We start from the raw sequence: 19,751 nt of genomic DNA on the forward strand, positions 1-19,751 counted from the left end.
ACTGGACTCTCACACTATTATGTTAGATCCACTATGGACTGGACTCTCACACTATTATGTTAGATCCACTATGGACTGGACTCTCACACTATTATGTTAGATCCACTATGGACTGGACTCTCACACTATTATGTTAGATCCACTATGGACTGGACTCTCACACTATTATGTTAGATCCACTATGGACTGGACTCTCACTATTATGTTAGATCCACTATGGACTGGACTCTCACACTATTATGTTAGTTCCACTATGGACTGGACTCTCACTATTATGTTAGATCCACTATGGACTGGACTCTCACACTATTATGTTAGATCCACTATGGACTGGACTCTCACTATTATGTTAGATCCACTATGGACTGGACTCTCACTATTATGTTAGATCCACTATGGACTGGACTCTCACTATTATGTTAGATCCACTATGGACTGGACTCTCACACTATTATGTTAGATCCACTATGGACTGGACTCTTACTATTATGTTAGATCCACTATGGACTGGACTCTCACGCTATTATTTTAGATCCACTATGGACTGGACTCTCACACTATTATGTTAGATCCACTATGGACTGGACTCTCACACTATTATGTTAGATCCACTATGGACTGTACTCTCACACTATTATGTTAGATCCACTATGGACTGGACTCTTACTATTATGTTAGATCCACTATGGACTGGACTCTCACTATTATGTTGGATCCACTATGGACTGGACTCTCACTATTATTATGTTAGATCCACTATGGACTGGACTCTCACTATTATGTTGGATCCACTATGGACTGGACTCTCACTATTATTATGTTAGATCCACTATGGACTGGACTCTCACACTATTATGTTAGTTCCACTATGGACTGGACTCTCACTATTATGTTAGATCCACTATGGACTGGACTCTCACACTATTATGTTAGATCCACTATGGACTGGACTCTCACTATTATGTTAGATCCACTATGGACTGGACTCTCACTATTATGTTAGATCCACTATGGAACTGGACTCTCACTATTATGTTGGATCCACTATGGACTGGACTCACACTATTATGTTAGATCCACTATGGACTGGACTCTCACTATTATGTTAGATCCACTATGGAACTGGACTCTCACTATTATGTTGGATCCACTATGGACTGGACTCACACTATTATGTTAGATCCACTATGGACTGGACTCTCACACTATTATGTTAGATCCACTGTGGACTGGACTCTCACACTATTATGTTAGTTCCACTATGGACTGGACTTTCACTATTATGTTAGATCCACTATGGACTGGACTCTCACACTATTATGTTAGATCCACTATGGACTGGACTCTCACTATTATGTTGGATCCACTATGGACTGGACTCTCACTATTATGTTAGATCCACTATGGACTGGACTCTTACTGTTATGTTAGATCCACTATGGACTGGACTCTTACTGTTATGTTAGATCCACTATGGACTGGACTCTTACTGTTATGTTAGATCCACTATGGACTGGACTCTTACTGTTATGTTAGATCCACTATGGACTGGACTCTTACTGTTATGTTGGATCCACTATGGACTGGACTCTCACTATTATGTTAGATCCACTATGGACTGGACTCTTACTGTTATGTTAGATCCACTATGGACTGGACTCTCACTATTATGTTAGATCCACTATGGACTGGACTCTCACTATTATGTTTGATCCACTATGGACTGGACTCTCACTATTATGTTGGATCCACTATGGACTGGACTCTCACTATTATGTTAGATCCACTATGGAACTGGACTCTCACTATTATGTTGGATCCACTATGGACTGGACTCTCACTATTATGTTAGATCCACTATGGACTGGACTCTCACTATTATGTTAGATCCACTATGGACTGGACTCTCACTATTATGTTAGATCCACTATGGACTGGACTCTCACTATTATGTTGGATCCACTATGGACTGGACTCTTACTATTATGTTAGATCCACTATGGACTGGACTCTCACACTATTATGTTAGATCCACTATGGACTGGACTCTCACACTATTATGTTAGATCCACTATGGACTGGACTCTCACTATTATGTTGGATCCACTATGGACTGGACTCTTACTATTATGTTAGATCCACTATGGACTGGACTCTCACAATATTATGTCAGACCCACTCGACATCCATTGCTTTCGGGCTCCCCTAGAGGGGGGGGGGGGGTTACCCACATATGCGGTCCTCTCCAAGGTTTCTCATAGTCATTCACATCGACGTCCCACTGGGGTGAGTTTTTCCTTGCCCTTATGTGGGCTCTGTACCGAGGATGTGGTTGTGGCTTGTGCAGCCCTTTGAGACACTTGTGATTTAGGGCTATATAAATAAACATTGATTGATTGATATATTTTTTAACACTGAATACAACTAAATGCGTGCATTTTTAAGTAAGACCAGCATATTTAGAGTATAATAAGTATTTTATTATTTTTAATAACATTGTTATTCCGAAGCTAACCAATAATACCGGTAAATAAAATACTTCTTACCATTAATGCGACTTCTTGAACAGGTGCGGTAGAAAACGGATGGATGGATTAAAATGCATGAGGATTATATTTTGAACGTTATTTTTAACACTGTGATTACCAGTGTAATTATTGGCACTCTTGGCATTCTCATGGAGAGAATGCCAAGAGTGTGCAAAACTGTAATCGGAGCAAAGGGTGGCTATTTTGAAGAAACTAGAATATAAAAAATGTTTTCCGTTTTAATTCACCTTTTTTGTTAAGTACATAACTCCACATGTGTTCATTCATAGTTTTGATGTGACAATCTACAATGTAAATAGTCATGAACATAAAGAAAACACATTGAATGAGGGGCAGCACGGTGGTAAAGGGGTTAGTGCGTCTGCCTCACAATACGAAGGTCCTGAGTAGTCGTGAGTTCAATCCCGGCCTCGGGATCTTTCTGTGTGGAGTTTGCATGTCCTCCCCGTGACTGCGTGGGTTCCCTCCGGGTACTCCGGCTTCCTCCCACCTCCAAAGACATGCACCTGGGGATAGGCCCCTCCCACCTCTAAAGACATGCACCTGGGGATAGGTTGATTGGCAACACTAAATGGTCCCTAGTGTGTGAATGTGAGTGTGAATGTTGTCTGTCTATCTGTGTTGGCCCTGCGATGAGGTGGCGACTTGTCCAGGGTGTACCCCGCCTTCCGCCCGATTGTAGCTGAGATAGGCTCCAGCGCCCGCCGCGACCCCGAAGGGAATAAGCGGTAGAAAATGGATGGATGGACATTGAATGAGGTGTGTCCAAACTTTTGGCCTGTACTGTACATATATGTGTGTGTGTATATATATATATATATATATATTAGAGATGCGCGGATAGGCAATTTATTTAATCCGCAACCGCGTCAGAAAGTCGTCAACCATCTGCCATCCACCCGATGTAACGTTTGATCAGAACTGCACCCGCCCGCCATCCGTCATCCATCACCCAACCATGCAAATTTTGCATTTCCTTTGGAAATCGAGGTCCCAGAGTCTGGAGGAAGACAGGAGAGGCACAGGATCCACGTTGCCTGAAGTCTAGTGTAAAGTTTCCACCATCAGTGATGGTTTGGGGTGCCATGTCATCTGCTGGTGTCGGTCCACTCTGTTTCCTGAGATCCAGGGTCAACGCAGCCGTCTACCAGCAAGTTTTAGAGCACTTCATGCTTCCTGCTGCTGACCTGCTCTATGGAGATGGAGATTTCAAGTTCCAACAGGACTTGGCGCCTGCACACAGCGCAAAATCTACCCGTGCCTGGTTTACGGACCATGGTATTTCTGTTCTAAATTGGCCCGCCAACTCCCCTGACCTTAGCCCCATAGAAAATCTGTGGGGTATTGTGAAAAGGAAGATGCAGAATGCCAGACCCAAAAACGCAGAAGAGTTGAAGGCCACTATCAGAGCAACCTGGGCTCTCATAACACCTGAGCAGTGCCAGAAACTCATCGACTCCATGCCACGCCGCATTAACGCAGTAATTGAGGCAAAAGGAGCTCCAACCAAGTATTGAGTATTGTACATGCTCATATTTTTCATTTTCATACTTTTCAGTTGGCCAACATTTCTAAAAATCCCTTTTTTGTATTAGCCTTAAGTAATATTCTAATTTTGTGACACACGGAATTTTGGATTTTCATTTGTTGCCACTTCAAATCATCAAAATTAAATGAAATAAACATTTGAATGCATCAGTCTGTGTGCAATGAATAAATATAATGTACAAGTTACACCTTTTGAATGCAATTACTGAAATAAATCAAGTTTTTCAAAATATTCTAATTTACTGACTTTTACCTGTGTATATATATTCATGTGTGTGTTTTATTTTCCTCTATTCAAACAGTGTTACTGTTCAAACTGTGTATGTTAGTGGCCAAAAATATGTGTTAAATAAAACCTCTGCCTTGTTATAATGAATACTCAGTACGACTGTTGTATTGATATTTGTCGTTAATTATGCCGTGTTTAGGCTTGAAAATGCCCAATTTAAGCAATACAATATGTTTAAAAACATGTTTTAAATCCAAACAACCTTTGAAGCGCAACGTGCCGAGGGACGGCAGTATTTAAGTATGCAAATAAGACAGTTAAGACAACAGGAGGGTGTTAACAGCTTTAATGCTCACTTTGTTAGATAATTATACATTGTTGCATACCGAAAGGTGTTAGTTGCAGGAGAATAAAGTGAAAAGAAGCCAAGCATCAGTGTGACAGTTCACAGCTTATTTATCGGCACCACAGTATAAGACAGGGGTGTCCAAAGGGCCCAGGGTTTTTTTTATTGGCCCTCCACATATTCTAAAAATTCAATGAAGGCGTTATGCATGAGGTATATTAGATACAACACAACTATTTGCTTTAATTGTCACATACAGTGGGGCAAAAAAGTATTTAGTCAGCCACGATTGTGCAACTTCTCCCACTTAAAATGATGTCAGAGGTCTGTGATTTTCATCATAGGTACACTTCAACTGTGAGAGACAGAATGTGAAAAAAAAATCCAGGAATTCACATTGTAGGATTTTTAAAGAATTTATTTGTAAATTATGGTGGAAAATAAGTATTTGGTCAATAACAAAAATTCTACTCAATACTTTGTAATATAACCTTTGTTGGCAATAACAGAGGTCAAACGATTACTATAGGTCTTTACCAGGTTTGCGCACACAGTAGCTGGTATTTTGGCCCATTCCTCCATGCAGATCTTCTCGAGAGCAGTGATGTTTTGGGGCTCTCACCGGGCAACACGGACTTTCAACTCCCTCCACAGATTTTCTATGGGGTTGAAGTCTGGAGACTGGCTTGGCCACTCCAGGACTTTCAAATGCTTCTTACGGAGCCACTCCTTCGTTGCCTGGGCGGTGTGTTTGGGATCATTGTCATGCTGGAAGACCCAGCCACGTTTCATCTTCAAAGCTCTCACTGATGGAAGGAGGTTTTGGCTCAAAATCTCACGATACATGGCTCCATTCATTCTTTCCTTAACACGGATCAGTCGGCCTGTCCCCTTGGCAGAAAAACAACCCCAAAACATGATGTTTCCACCCCCCATGCTTCACAGTAGGTATGGTGTTCTTGGGATGCAACTCAGTATTCTTCTTCCTCCAAACACGACGAGTTGAGTTTATACCAAAAAGTTCTATTTTGGTTTCATCTGACCACATGACATTCTCCCAATCCTCTGTTGTATCATCCATGTGCTCTCTGGCAAACTTCAGACGGGCCTGGACATGCACTGGCTTAAGCAGGGGGACACGTCTGGCACTGCAGGATTTGATTCCCTGTCGGCGTAGTGTGTTACTGATGGTAACCTTTGTTACTTTGGTCCCAGCTCTCTGTAGGTCATTGACCAGGTCCCCCCGTGTGGTTCTGGGATTTTTGCTCACCGTTCTCATGATCATTTTGACCCCACGGGATGAGATCTTGCGTGGAGCCCCAGATCGAGGGAGATTATCAGTGGTCTTGTATGTCTTCCATTTTCTGATAATTGCTCCCACAGTTGATTTTTTGCCTATTGTAGATTCACTCTTCACAGTCTGGTGCAGGTCTACAATTATTTTCCTGGTGTCCTTCGACAGCTCTTTGGTCTTGGCCATAGTGGAGTTTGGAGTCTGACTGTTTGAGGCTGTGGACAGGTGTCTTTTATACAGATAACCAGTTCAAACAGGTGCCATTCATACAGGCAACGAGTGGAGGACAGAAGAGCTTCTTGAAGAAGTTACAGGTCTGTGAGAGCCAGAGATCTTCCTTGTTTGAAGTGACCAAATACTTATTTTCCACTATAATTTACAAATAAATTCTTTAAAATTCCTACAATGTGAATTCCTGGATTTTTTGAAAGTCCGTGTTGCCCGGCGAGAGCCCCAAAACATCACTGCTCTCGAGAAGATCTGCATGGAGGAATGGGCCAAAATACCAGCTACTGTGTGCGCAAACCTGGTAAAGACCTATAGTAATCGTTTGACCTCTGTTATTGCCAACAAAGGTTATATTACAAAGTATTGAGTAGAATTTTTGTTATTGACCAAATACTTATTTTCCACCATAATTTACAAATAAATTCTTTAAAAATCCTACAATATGAATTCCTGGATTTTTTTTTCACATTCTGTCTCTCACAGTTGAAGTGTACCTATGATGATAATTACAGACCTCTGTCATCATTTTAAGTGGGAGAACTTGCACAATCGTGGCTGACTAAATACTTTTTTGCCCCACTGTATAAGACAAAGACTAAGGTCCGTTTTAGGCGGCATATTCCATGTAGAAAATATATCAAAACATTCTTTAAAAATGTTAGTGGAAATGTTTGGACACCCCTGGTAGAGAACCAAGTAGAATCCCAAATACAAGTGCATGTTGTGTAACAAACCACATCAATTGTGTTTTGGACCTGGAATAAAAGGAAAACAAACATGAGGTAGTAGTTTTACCCTCCACTTAGGGCGTGTGTGTGTGTTTGAGTCCTTTTCACCGTTTCCTGTGTGTAAGGCTTTGCATGCGCTATTTAACTTCTTAGTTCTGAAGGAAATAGAAAAGTCTGTGGTAAAAGTAGGCACCGGTCGTGTTGATTTGGTGGGAGGAAACACTTTTTGGTCCTGTGCGTGTGAGGACTGCAGCTTGGACAAAGTAAAAGTACATTTGGTTCCACGATGACAAAAAATGAGCTTTAAAAGACTTTACGAATGTTTCAAATGTTATCACCGACAGCACACAGGATTTTATTTAAAAAAAAAAAAAACATGCATCATTTTTTTTTTTTTTTTTTTTTTAGACATGTAACACAATTCCGTAAAAGGCACAATGAAAGCAAAGTTGTGTAGTGTAGATCAGTGGTCCCCAACCACCAGTCCAGGGACCGGGACCGGACCGTGACGCATTTGCTACCGGGCCGCACAGAAACATTAATTCATTTATAAACGACCACATTTTCTCAGACTTAACTTTTGCTTGCCCCACTAAACACACCAATAAGCCCGTTATTAGATGTACAGCAGTGGTTCTTAACCTGGCTTCCATGGAACACTAAGGGTTCCGTGAGTTGGCCTCAGGGGTTCGGCGGAGGTCAAGACACACCCGACTCATCGTGTAAATAAAAACTTCTCCCTCTCAGCGTATTATGGGATATTTGAGTCCTGCGCATGACGTTAAAGTGCATCCAGCAGTGGAGGCTCCTCCAGGGCCGGCCCGTGGCATAGGCCGTATAGGCAAATGCTAAGGGCGCCGTCCATCAGGGGGCGCCACGCCAGTGCCACAAATGTTGGAGAAAAAAGAAAAAAAAAGTTGTTACTATTATTTCTAAATAAAAAAAATAATCTCACGTTAATTAAAATGCAAAGTAAAGCCTATTTAATAGAAATATTATTTGTTACAACATTACGCCCCCCCCGCACGGTGCGCCCCATCCCTTCCTGTATCATGACTCTTTTTGGACGTCACCACATCAAAAAAATCAACACAAGATGTCAAAAAGGCCAAAACTGTCAGGTGCCCAGGGAAGAAAAAAGAGAAAAGAGCCTACACGTTAGCCTACATGAAATTATTTGTCTGTTACAGAATGTGATAGTAACCTGGCTTTTTAGCATTAAGCTAATGTTACATGATTCGGCAATTGCTAATCAATAAATAGCTAGTTCTGTTTTAACGTCGGGTTAATATTGTGGAGGGGGCTAAATTGTTATGGAAAATAATAATGTAACGTTAGGTAATTACAGTACTCCCACCTTACATTCCTCAGGGACATTTGTATTAGATCTTTTAAGCAGGTGTTTTTTGTTTACATTGTTATTGCCTTCTGGTTAGCTAATGTTTGCCCTGCAGGTAATAGTCACTTTTCCACCCCTTTATATATTAGGTATAGTTGTAAGTAAAAAAAAAAAAAGGTCAAAGACAAAGCTATTCGGGTTCTTGTGAGTATATACACTTCATTGCCGATGTGGGGGGGTGCCACCTAAAATCTTGCCTAGGGCGCCAGATTGATTGGGGTCCTCTATGGGGTCTTGGGGCACTAGGAGGTTAACCCCTTTACTACTGTTACCCCAGGTGGCCCTTGGCAAAGGCCTAGTACCGGAAGACGGTAGATTTAAGAACTACCACTACGGCTGCGATGGCGGAAGAAGGCTGCAGCAGAAAAGGGTCCCCAGTCGTCTTGGACTCCATGCCACTGGACCCTGATCGGGTGGTGACTGTCTGTGCACCAGTCTCCCCACGTTAAACTAAGTCATCCTCCATAAAGGGATACACCCCTACCAGGAGGATCGTCATATTTGTTCAAGTGACCGCCGATGACATTATGGATACCCCCAAAGAATGTTCCCTCCAATCTCCCATCTGATTTGCAGGTGTGTCATTTCTTGTGAGCTCATGTTGCTTTTGTTCTTTGAACAAGGTGATGTTCATGCACGCTTCATTTTGTGCACCAGTAAAAAAAAAACATATAACTTTGTCTCGAATTTGAAAAAAAACCCAAAACATTGTATTTTTCACTAAAGAAGGGTTAGGGTGAATGAAACCGCTGGAGTTCACTACCTCCAACAAGGTTAAGAAGCACTGATGTAGAGCATACTTGCCAACCTTGAGACCTCCGATTTCGGGGGGTGGGGGGTGGGGGCGTGGTCGGGGGTGGGGCAGGGCGTGGTTGGGGGCGTGGTTAAGAGGGGAGGAGTACATTGACAACTAGAATTCACCAAGTCAAAAATTTCATATATATATATATATATATATCCTGAAAATATGCAAGCAAACTGTGTTTAGATAATTGATACTTCAAACTTGCATAAATAAATATTAAGGAATATAACAAAACTTGGCTTCTGAGAGCTTCAAAATATAATGAATAAAATGCTAAAGTTGTTGATAAACAAGCAATTATTTTAATAATTAAATATGGTCATTTTAAATGAATTATTATGATCATTTAAAATGAATTATTTCAAATATGTTTATTTTAATGTATAATTCTATGGCTGGATGTAATAAGGAGTCAGAAAAAATGCAAATAAAAATACAATAAATGTTGATGTTTTTAGCAAAATATATTAAATTTTTTTTATTTTTTTTTTAATTGATAAATATATTTATTTTTAGGTAAGATAAACATAATAATACAATGTATCTCTAGTCTGGATGATTTAGTTCTTGTCACCCTGTTGTGAAAAAAGGCTGTCCTCACTCAGGAGCTGGAGGCCACGCCCCCTCCAGCTCCGGCTGAAAATCGGGAGATTTTCAAGAGAATATTTGTCCCGGGAGGTTTTCGGGAGAGGCGCTGAATTTCGGGAGTCTCCCGCAAAAATTCGGGAGGGTTGGCAAGTATGATGTAGAGTATCCTCCAACTCCATTGTAGTTGTAATGGAACAATGCACATCAATGGATATATATATAGAACATTTTAACGTGCCAGATCGTAGGCAAAGGCTAATTTACACGTGAAAATAATGCATACATTAAACCGGTCCCTGGTGGAAAAAAGGTTGAGGAACACTGGTGTAGATGTCACCTGAGGAAGCAGAAAAGTTAATTGTATACATCCTAACAACAGCAACACATGTGTATGCTCTCTCTCTATATATATTTATACTGTATATCATTTATAGCTATTTCATAAGTCCATAATAAAACACACATTTAGCTGATTACATATATGGACATAAAGCCCCCTAGTGGCTGACATGTGTAACTCCACGATTGAGGGATTTTCTACTTCTGCACATGATCAGTGGCGTTCTTACCGTGCATTATCAGGGCACAATTATACTTGATACAGAGCATCAGATAGTCATGTTTTTGGCAAGGCCTCCAATTGTTTTGATGGCCTACATCCCATCAGGCACAAGACATGGATACAATGTTGATTAAAGCTGCAAGCAGCGTTGGACGGGCCCGCGTATTTGGCAGGTGCTAGTCCTAAGTGTCCCAATACTTTTGTCTACTTTTAGTTTGAAGTGTCCCAATACTTTTGTCTAGTGTACCTACCTTGTCTGCATTGTGTGGGCATGTTGGTTATTCCTGCTTTTGAGCAGCCATCTTAAAAAAACAGCACCGCAGCAGCATCAGCGCAGCGGGTCTTTGAAGGGTCATAAAATCAAAACCGGAGCAGGTATTAAAAATCCCATCTATACTTTTAATCACAAGGGTTTTATCTCTCACCTGTGTTAGTTTGAAGGCGAAACGACAAACGCGCTCAGAGGAGATAGATTTTGAAGAAAGGTGACCGGTTTTTACAAAAATGTTGTTTTGAAGGGGGAATAGCAAACTTCCTGTTGATTTTTGCTGGGGGTTGTCAATTTATGAAATGTAGGTCCAAGTGAGACCTACATAGAGGTTTTTGTTTCATGTCTCTCCGACCTTCCCATGGGGAGTTACAGGCAGTTTTGTATTTTTTTTCTTCCGAGGAGCTGTTTTTTCTGCGTTTTATTCAAAAATTGCGCTAGAGCGCAATTTTGAGATTTGGGGTTAGGTTTTTTTATTAGATCGCAATTTTTGCCAGTCCTAATGGGTGTGTTCAGTTTGGTGAGTTTTGAAGCATGTTAAGAGGGTGAAAATACAGCTCAAAGAGGCAAAATTTACTTGTTTTTAGTACTTTTTTGTCTTAAAGGGGGAATTGCCAACTTCCTGTTGATTTTTGCCCGAGAATGTACCGTTAATAAAATTTAGGTCTGAGTCAGACCTACATAGAGGTTTTTGTTTCATGTCTCTCCGACCTTCCTAGTGGGAGTTACAGGCAGTCAATTTTTTTTTTTCCTAGGGGGCGCTAGAGCGCAATTTTGATTTTTGGGGTTTGGTTTTTTTATCAAACGGCAATTTTCGCCAGCCCTGACGTGTGCGTCAAATATGGTGAGTTTTGAAGCATGTTAAGTGGGTCAAATTACAGCTCAAAGAGGCGGCCGGTATAATAATAATAAAGAATAAAACCTTAGAAATTCAATAGGGCCTTATGTCCCATTGCATAAGGACTCCCTTCAGGAGTCCTTTTGCAATGGGCCATGCGGGCCCTAATAAAACCTTAGAAATTCAATAGGTCCTTATGTCCCATTGCACTTTTGCAATGGGCCATGCGGGCCCTAATAATGCTTGTAATCCGGAAAAAAACACCTATTAAAGTTAAAGTAGCAATGATTGTCACACACACACTAGGTGTGGTGAAATTACCCTCTGCATTTGACCCATCACCCTTGTTCACCCCCTGGGAGGTGAGGGGAGCAGTGGGCAGCAACAGTGGCTGCGCCCAGGAATCATTTTTTGGTGATTTAACCCCCAATTCCAAGCCTTGATGCTGAGTGCCAAGCAGGGAGGTATGTGTCCCATTTTTATAGTCTTTGGTATGACTCGGCCGGGGTTTGAACTCACAACCTACCCATCTCAGGGCGGACACGCTAACCACTAGGCCCACTGAGCATTTATATCTCCCGCTAATTTCTATACATACACATTTTAATCTAGGATGTCTTATCAAGTAAAATTAACTTAGCTGCATGGACAGATAATGTCACTAGTTTTTATTATTTATTTTCCTAAATAAAATCCTACATTTTGTCAACTCTTTTTTTGAAGTGTTATTTCATGTCTGGAGGGATGTCATAATGTTGAAAAACGCATTTAAATGTTTTTTTAGGCCCTAGCTATAAAAGATTCCATTAATCATTCCTACTTTGCGGAATTCATTCATCACCGTCGTGTCCGGAACCAATTAACGGTGACAAACAAGGGACGACTGTAAAATTGCCTCACTCTGTATATTTATATGCAGACATATTGTGTTTGTCATTCTTCGAAGGGGTGAATAAAAGGATATTTCAGCCATGACGGACAGAGAATCCAAAGCGGTACATAATAAAAACATCCCTTTTCAATGACTTTGCTGTGGAAGAACGAGGCATGAAGCCTTCCACTGTATGCAGTGGGTAAGTCTCCCACTGTATGCAGTGTGTGGGTAAGTGTCCCACTGTATGCAGTGTGTGGGTAAGTGTCCCACTGTATGCACTGTGAGGCTAAGTCTCCCACTGTATGCACTGTATGCAGTGGGTAAGTGTCCCACTGTATGCAGTGGGTAAGTGTCCCACTGTATGCAGTGTGTGGGTAAGTGTCCCACTGTATGCACGGTGAAAACGCCACTGAGTTGTATCTTAGTGTCCATTGAAAGCAGGACAAAAACAAGAAACACTGAGGACGACGACGTATGTTCATGCAGGAAGAAAGCCACACATGTTTTTGAAGGATACACCTGGCAGCGTGCGGCTCCTCCCCCACCCGACATTCTGGGCCCCTCACTTGAAGCTGAGCTTGCTGGAGGTGTAAACGTTGGCGACGTCGGCGTCCGAGCTGAGGGCGGAGGAAAAGTTCATCCCTTTGAGTTCAAACCTGGGCCCGGGGTCCGACGATAGGAAACCGGATCCAAAGGTCGGGGCTGGGGCGGAGTCCTGCCCGCCTGAAACAACAGTCTGGGGGGCGGAGCCAAAGGATGCGCTTGTTACTACTTGGAGGTACAGTACAAGTTTTGACTTCAAAGTCCCGTTATTGGAACCTTGAGTATTGACCGATGCTTATATTGATCAGCAGGAATCATACATACTTTGAATATTTTCTAGTGTGGAATGTTAGAAGAGTGTTTTTCAACCTTTTTGGAGCCAAGGCACATTTTTTGCATTGAAAAAATGCGGAGGCACATCAGCAGCAGACATCATTAAAAAACCAAACTCAGTTGACAGTAAAAAGTCACAATTGTTGGATATGACTTGAAAGCATAACAAGCATGCATCACTATAGCTCTTGTCTCAAAGTAGGTGTACTGTAGAGATGCGCGGATAGGCAATTATTTCATCCGCAACCGCATCAGAAAGTCGTCAACCATCCGCCACCCACCCGATGTAACGTTTGATCAGAACTGCACCCGCCCGCCATCCGCCCGCACCCGCCCGTTGTCCATCCATCCATCCATCTTCTTCCGCTTATCCGAGGTCGGGTCGCGGGGGCAGCAGCCTAAGCAGGGAAGCCCAGACTTCCCTCTCCCCAGCCACTTCGTCCAGCTCCTCCCGAGGGATCCCGAGGCGTTCCCAGGCCAGCCGGGAGACATAGTCTTCCCAACGTGTCCTGGGTCTTCCTCGTGGCCTCCTACCGGTCGGACATGCCCTAAACACCTCCTTAGGGAGGCGCTCGGGTGGCATCCTGACCAGATGCCCAAACAAACCTCATCTGGCTCCTCTCAATGTGGAGGAGCAGCGGCTCTACTTTGAGCTCCCCCCGGATGACAGAGCTTCTCACCCTATCTCTAAGGGAGAGCCCCGCCACCCGGCGGAGGAAACTCATTTCGGCCGCTTGTACCCGTGATCTTGTCCTTTCGGTCATAACCCAAAGCTCATGACCATAGGTGAGGATGGGAACGTAGATCGACCGGTAAATTGAGAGCTTTGCCTTCCGGCTCAGCTCCTTCTTCACCACAACGGATCGATACAGCGTCCGCATTACTGAAGACGCCGCACCGATCCGCCTGTCGATCTCACGATCCACTCTTCCCTCACTCGTGAACAAGACTCCGAGGTATATATCTAATATAGACGATGCAAGGCATTAGTGAGGCATACCTGCCAACTACTCCGGTTTTCCCGTAATTCGTACGGTTTTCATCAACCTATTCCGGGTTACGGTTGCAGTGATAAAAAATACGGTTTTTCATTAATTAAAAAAAAAAAAAAAGGGTGAAAACTACGCTAATTGCACCTTGTGCAGACAAGATTTTTCGATCGGACACGGAGGAATTAGCGATGTAAAAGACCACGTTGGGACAAAAAAAACACAAGTCTAATGCCGTTGCTAGCGATACAAGTGGAAAACTTTCAACGTTTTTCGTCGCCCAAACAGATTCTTTGGATGTGATAAATGCCGAAGTTTTATTTACGGAGGCAATAATTGAGCATGGACTTCCAATCGCATTGGCTGATCACATGGGACAGTTAAATGTTTGTAATGCAACCTTTAAAAATCATTACGCGGTGATCGCGGTCCCAAAAATAAACTTTTCTTGCATGATAATGTCCAGAAAAATTCGCTTTATATTACTATAGAGTCCTTTTAACGAATGAGTTTGATGGTTTATCACAAACCTTAAATGAAAGAAGTCCTTTGTTCTCCTGCACCATGCATGCGCTTTGGCCTTGCTTCGTGTTTGGTGCGCAATCCTGTCGGCTGTATTTCACAGCACGACATACTGTTAAAAGTGTTTATACTATTTATGCTTTCAAGTCCAAGTTGAAGAAATCTTGTTAAATGTTGACAGCATAACTACCAAAATACAGAAGTATGTCCTTAATATTTTTGCAGTGCTATTTCTGTTGAAAAGTTAAAATGATTACATTAGAGATGTGATGTGCCACTTTTCAAGTGTCTGATGGCTTAAATTCATTTTCATTCATTTTTCATATTTTGAATTCTTTTGAAAGGTTTACGAAAAAACTACATTTGAATTGTAATTCCATGCTATTGACAGGACTATTAATTTTAATGAAGTTAGCTTACCATGTTTACAGTATGATCATTGTGATAGAAATGTGAATTTTAGGCACAGAATATTTTTTACAATTGAACAAGGCAGTAGATTATACAAGCTTGGACAGAAAGTTAATAATGACACCAATTTTTTTTTAATGGAATTGTTTAGTACTGTTTTACCATTTGTTTACTGTAAAAAGTGTTTATACTGTTTATACTTTCAATTAACAAATTGAAGTCTTGTGAAAGGTTGACAGGATAACTGGCATTAACTGTCAAAATAATTTCAAACTATTGAAGTTAGCTTACAGAATAAACATGTCAATCAACCCATATGATTTTTGCTGTAATATTTTTGTTTTGAAAAGTCACTGTGACTGATAGAAAAGTGATGGTTTTAGCAACATTTTACCTTTCTGAATGCTAATAATCATTTTGCGTCGGGGGGCGAAGCCCTGAACCCTCCACCAGGACTTTGTCCTGGACCTACCGGGGCCTGCGGCCCCTGGACCCTGGCTACTAGGTTTTTCTGATTTCAAAAGTTGGCAGGTATGGTGAGGTTATAAAGCTTTTGCCTGTTAAAGAAAGGAGACTGATCCAATGCAGCACAGACATTCGCGTGCCACGCTGTCACGACCCAGACGCACACCAGTGCGCAATCATATGGAAGTCGCGCTGAGCGCACCTCCAAGCGCGTCTCGCTGCCGGCGACGGCCGGGTATGGGCCCGACGCTCCAGCGCCATCCATTTTCAGGGCTAGTTGATTCGGCAGGTGGGTTGTTACACACTCCTTAGCGGGTTCCGACTTCCATGGCCACCGTCCTGCTGTCTATATCAACCAGGGTGAGCCCCACCCCTTTCATGAGCGCATTGCGCGCGGAGTGACCCCTGTTACGCGCCCCCGGCAACAGGGGTGGCGGGCAGGTAAGCTGCACGGGCGGAGCGCGCGGAGTGACCCCTGTTACGAGCCCCCGGCCACGGGGGTGGCGGGCAGGTAAGCTGCTTACCTGCTGCGCGTGACGCCGGCCGCGGCGAAGGCGGACGAGGCGGGGTGTCGGTGCGGTGGGCGCGGTAGTGACCCTGGACGTGCGTCGGGCCCTTCTCGCGGATCGCCTCAGCTACGGTTCCCGGTGGGGCCCTCTCAGGGGAAGGGGCCTCGGTCCCGGACCCCGGCGAGGCGTCCCTTCTCCGCTCCGTAAAAGTGTCCATCTCTTTTCTTTTCTTTTCTTCTGTTGTGGCATATGCAGCAGGTGCCTGCTCGTTTTTCGTATGTGGGTAACAACATTTAACTATGTATATATATTTCCCAATTGGTTTAACTGCCACCCGCCTGAATCTATTTAAAATCTAATTTTTTTTTATTTCAACCGCCCGACCCGACCCGACCCGACCCGACCCGCGGATAAAATCTAATTTTTTTAAATTTCATCCGCCCGATCCGCGGACTCCGCGGTTGTGCCCGCAAACCGCGCATCTCTAGTGTACTGTCACCACCTGTCACATCACACCCTGACTTGTTGAGTTTTTTGCTGTTTTCCTGTGTGTAGTGTTTTACTTCCTATTTTGGTGGCTTTTTCTTTATTTTTGGTATTGTCTTGTCTTCCTTTGAGCAATATTTCTCGCATCTGCTTTGTTTTAGCAATCAAGAATATATCAGTTGTTTTATTCTTTCTTTGTGGGGACATTGTTGATTGTCACGTCATGTTGGGATGTACTTTGTGGACGCCGTCTTTGCTCCACAGTAAGTCTTTGCTGTCGTCCAGCATTCTGTTTTTGTTTACTTTGTAGCCAGTTCAGTTTTACTTTCGTTCTGCATTGCCTTCCCTAAGCTTCAATGCCTTTTCTTAGGGGCACTCACCTTTTGTTAATTTTTGGTTTAAGCATAAGACACCTTTTTACCTGCACACTGCCTCCTGCTGTTCCTGACATCTACAAAGCAATTAGCTGCCTGCTGCCACCTACTGATATGGAAGAGTATTACACGGTTACTCTGCCGAGCTCTAGACAGCACCGACACTCAACAACAACACATCATTTGCAGACTATAATTACTGCTTTGCAAAAAATATTAACCCAAATAGGTGAAATTAGATCATCTCCCACGGCACACCAGACTGTATCTCACGGCACATTAGTGTGCCGCGGCACAGTGGTTGAAAAACACTGGCCTAGAGAGAGGATGATGTAACAACAACCGTTGGTGTGTCAACATTGTCACAGTCAGCACACGACACATAAAAGGACGGCAGATCAATCCATAAATTGGTGGTGTCGACACCAAGGGTAGTATCAGTACAAATCAATATTTTTATTTTCCTCAAATTATTTTCTGTCGTTTTTGTTAACGTTTACAAACTCAGGGAACATTTCCAAAAGTAGTAGATAGTTTTTGCTTTTGTGTAATAATTGTGTACTATTGACTTTGTTTTCCTCAAACAATTGTATGTAATGAAAGAGAATAATCAACGAGTTTGAAGATTGTGTTGATATTGTTGCACTGTCAATCACAATTATCATATAAATAAAAGGGAAAATTTTACAGTGTCAAAATGTGCACGTGATCTGTATTGGTATCGGCCGATCTCACTCATGGATGATCGATATCGGAATCGGCAACATAAAACCCTGATCCCTAGAATGCTGTCTTTTCGCCAACAATGGAAAACACAACAGTGGATTTAGGTTAGAAAAGAAATTGCGTAGTATGTGTGTGTGTATGTGTGTGTGTGTGTGTGTGTGTGTGTGTGTGTGTACCTCAAGCTGCCCTGGGCTGGGATGGACGACCACTGTGTTGAACATCTGTTGGTGAAACAATAGAATGTTACAGTGCGCATCTCCGTGAATAAAGACGATATGCAGTCGCCAGACAAAACATTGGGTACTCTGGTTATATGTATATATATATATATATATATATATATATATATATATATATATACATATATACATATATATATATATATACATATATACATACACACACATATATACAGTATATATATATATATATAGGCGGCGTACACCCTGGACAAGTTACCACCTCATCGCAGGGCCAACACAGATGGACAGAAAACATTCACACTCACATTCACACACTCAGGACTATTTAGTGTTGCTACATGTAGCTTGTTATTTAAATGTGTGGAAAAATTGCTTGGGGATGTAAAGATTTTTTTTTTTAACCTCTTAAGGCCCAAGCTGTTTGTTTACATGCTTTTTTTATTTCGCTTTGCTATTTGGGCTTATTGGACCGTAATTAGAATACAAACTAAGAATCATCTTTTGATATGATGTACTTAAGTCCATAAGTACACAACTGTGTACTTCATGTGTAGTGACATGCTAATTCTTATTTTTACCCTTTTTTTTTTCCAAATTCCATTGTATGTTATACTCTTCTGACACCACCAGATGGCAGTATAAGTGTCCACATAAGTGGCCATAAGACCCCAATTCAGTAGTGTACACCATTTTGGAAATAAGAGCTAAAAGGAGCTGTCCACGCATGTGGCCACTAAGCCTTTAGAGGTTTTAATTAAGCTACATATTTTAGCTACATCCATCCATTTTCTACCGCTTGTCCCGTTCAGGGGCACGGGGGGTGCTGGAGCCTATCTCAGCTGCAATCGGGCGGAAGGCGGCGTACACCCTGGACAAGTCGCCACCTCATCGCAGGGCCAACACAGATAGACAGACAACATTCACACTCACATTCACACACTCGGGCCCATTTAGTGTTGCTACATGTAGCTTGTTATTTAAATTTGTGGAAAAATTGCTTGGGGATGTAAAGATTAAAAAAAAAAAAATTTTTAAAGTCTAATCAACCAAAAATGTATCAAACCCCATGCAGTACCTCTGCAGCCCCCCTCCTTAGGGGTCACCGACTCTGTTCTAGACCGGTGTTTTTAAAAAAGCTGTTTGTAACCACATTCATGCAATAATTAGGTTTTTTTAGTGTACGCAAACATATCAAGAGTTTGTGTATGGCGCGGCGACCTTGGGTTTAGGGTGGGATGAAGGCCCAGAATTTAGTGGTTGCAGCCACACTAGCTCGCATCCGTAAACAGACATCGTTATTAATATTTTGTCGTTAAAATACAAACCCCGTTTCCATATGAGTTGGGAAATTGTGTTAGATGTAAATATAAACGGAATACAATGATTTGCAAATCCTTTTCAAGCCATATTCAGTTGAATATGCTACAAAGACAAGATATTTGATGTTCAAACTCATAAACTTTATTTTTTTTTTGCAAATAATAATTAACTTAGAATTTCATGGCTGCAACACGTGCCAAAGTAGTTGGGAAAGGGCATGTTCACCACTGTGTTACATGGCCTTTCCTTTTAACAACACTCAGTAAAGTTTTGGGAACTGAGGAGACACATTTTTGAAGCTTCTCAGGTGGAATTCTTTCCCATTCTTGCTTGATGTACAGCTTAAGTTGTTCAACAGTCCGGGGGTCTCCGTTGTGCTATTTTAGGCTTCATAATGCGCCACACATTTTCAATGGGAGACAGGTCTGGACTACAGGCAGGCCAGTCTAGTACCCGCACTCTTTTACTATGAAGCCACGTTGATGTAACACGTGGCTTGGCATTGTCTTGCTGGAATAAGCAGGGGCGTCCATGGTAACGTTGCTTGTGTTGCTCCAAAAGCTGTATGTACCTTTCAGCATTAATGGTGCCTTCACAGATGTGTAAGTTACCCA

General features: G+C 42.2%; 1 protein-coding gene across 1 annotated transcript in view; it reads right to left on the reverse strand.

The window, feature by feature from the left end:
• Positions 1–10,957: 10,957 nt before the first annotated feature.
• Positions 10,958–19,751, reverse strand: part of LOC133576901 (uncharacterized) — a 36,438-nt gene continuing 27,644 nt past the window's right edge. Inside the window, exons 9-11 of the mRNA XM_061930294.2 lie at positions 17,791–17,835; positions 11,606–12,992; positions 10,958–11,575 (exon numbers count right to left, since the gene is read on the reverse strand). Of these exons, the coding sequence (XP_061786278.1) occupies positions 12,819–12,992; positions 17,791–17,835 (219 nt within the window). The 3' untranslated portion in view covers positions 10,958–11,575; positions 11,606–12,818. The remainder of the gene's footprint in view (positions 11,576–11,605; positions 12,993–17,790; positions 17,836–19,751) is intronic.

This window comes from Nerophis lumbriciformis, linkage group LG36 (assembly GCF_033978685.3).
Source record: "Nerophis lumbriciformis linkage group LG36, RoL_Nlum_v2.1, whole genome shotgun sequence".
In the NCBI taxonomy this organism is placed as follows: domain Eukaryota; kingdom Metazoa; phylum Chordata; class Actinopteri; order Syngnathiformes; family Syngnathidae; genus Nerophis; species Nerophis lumbriciformis.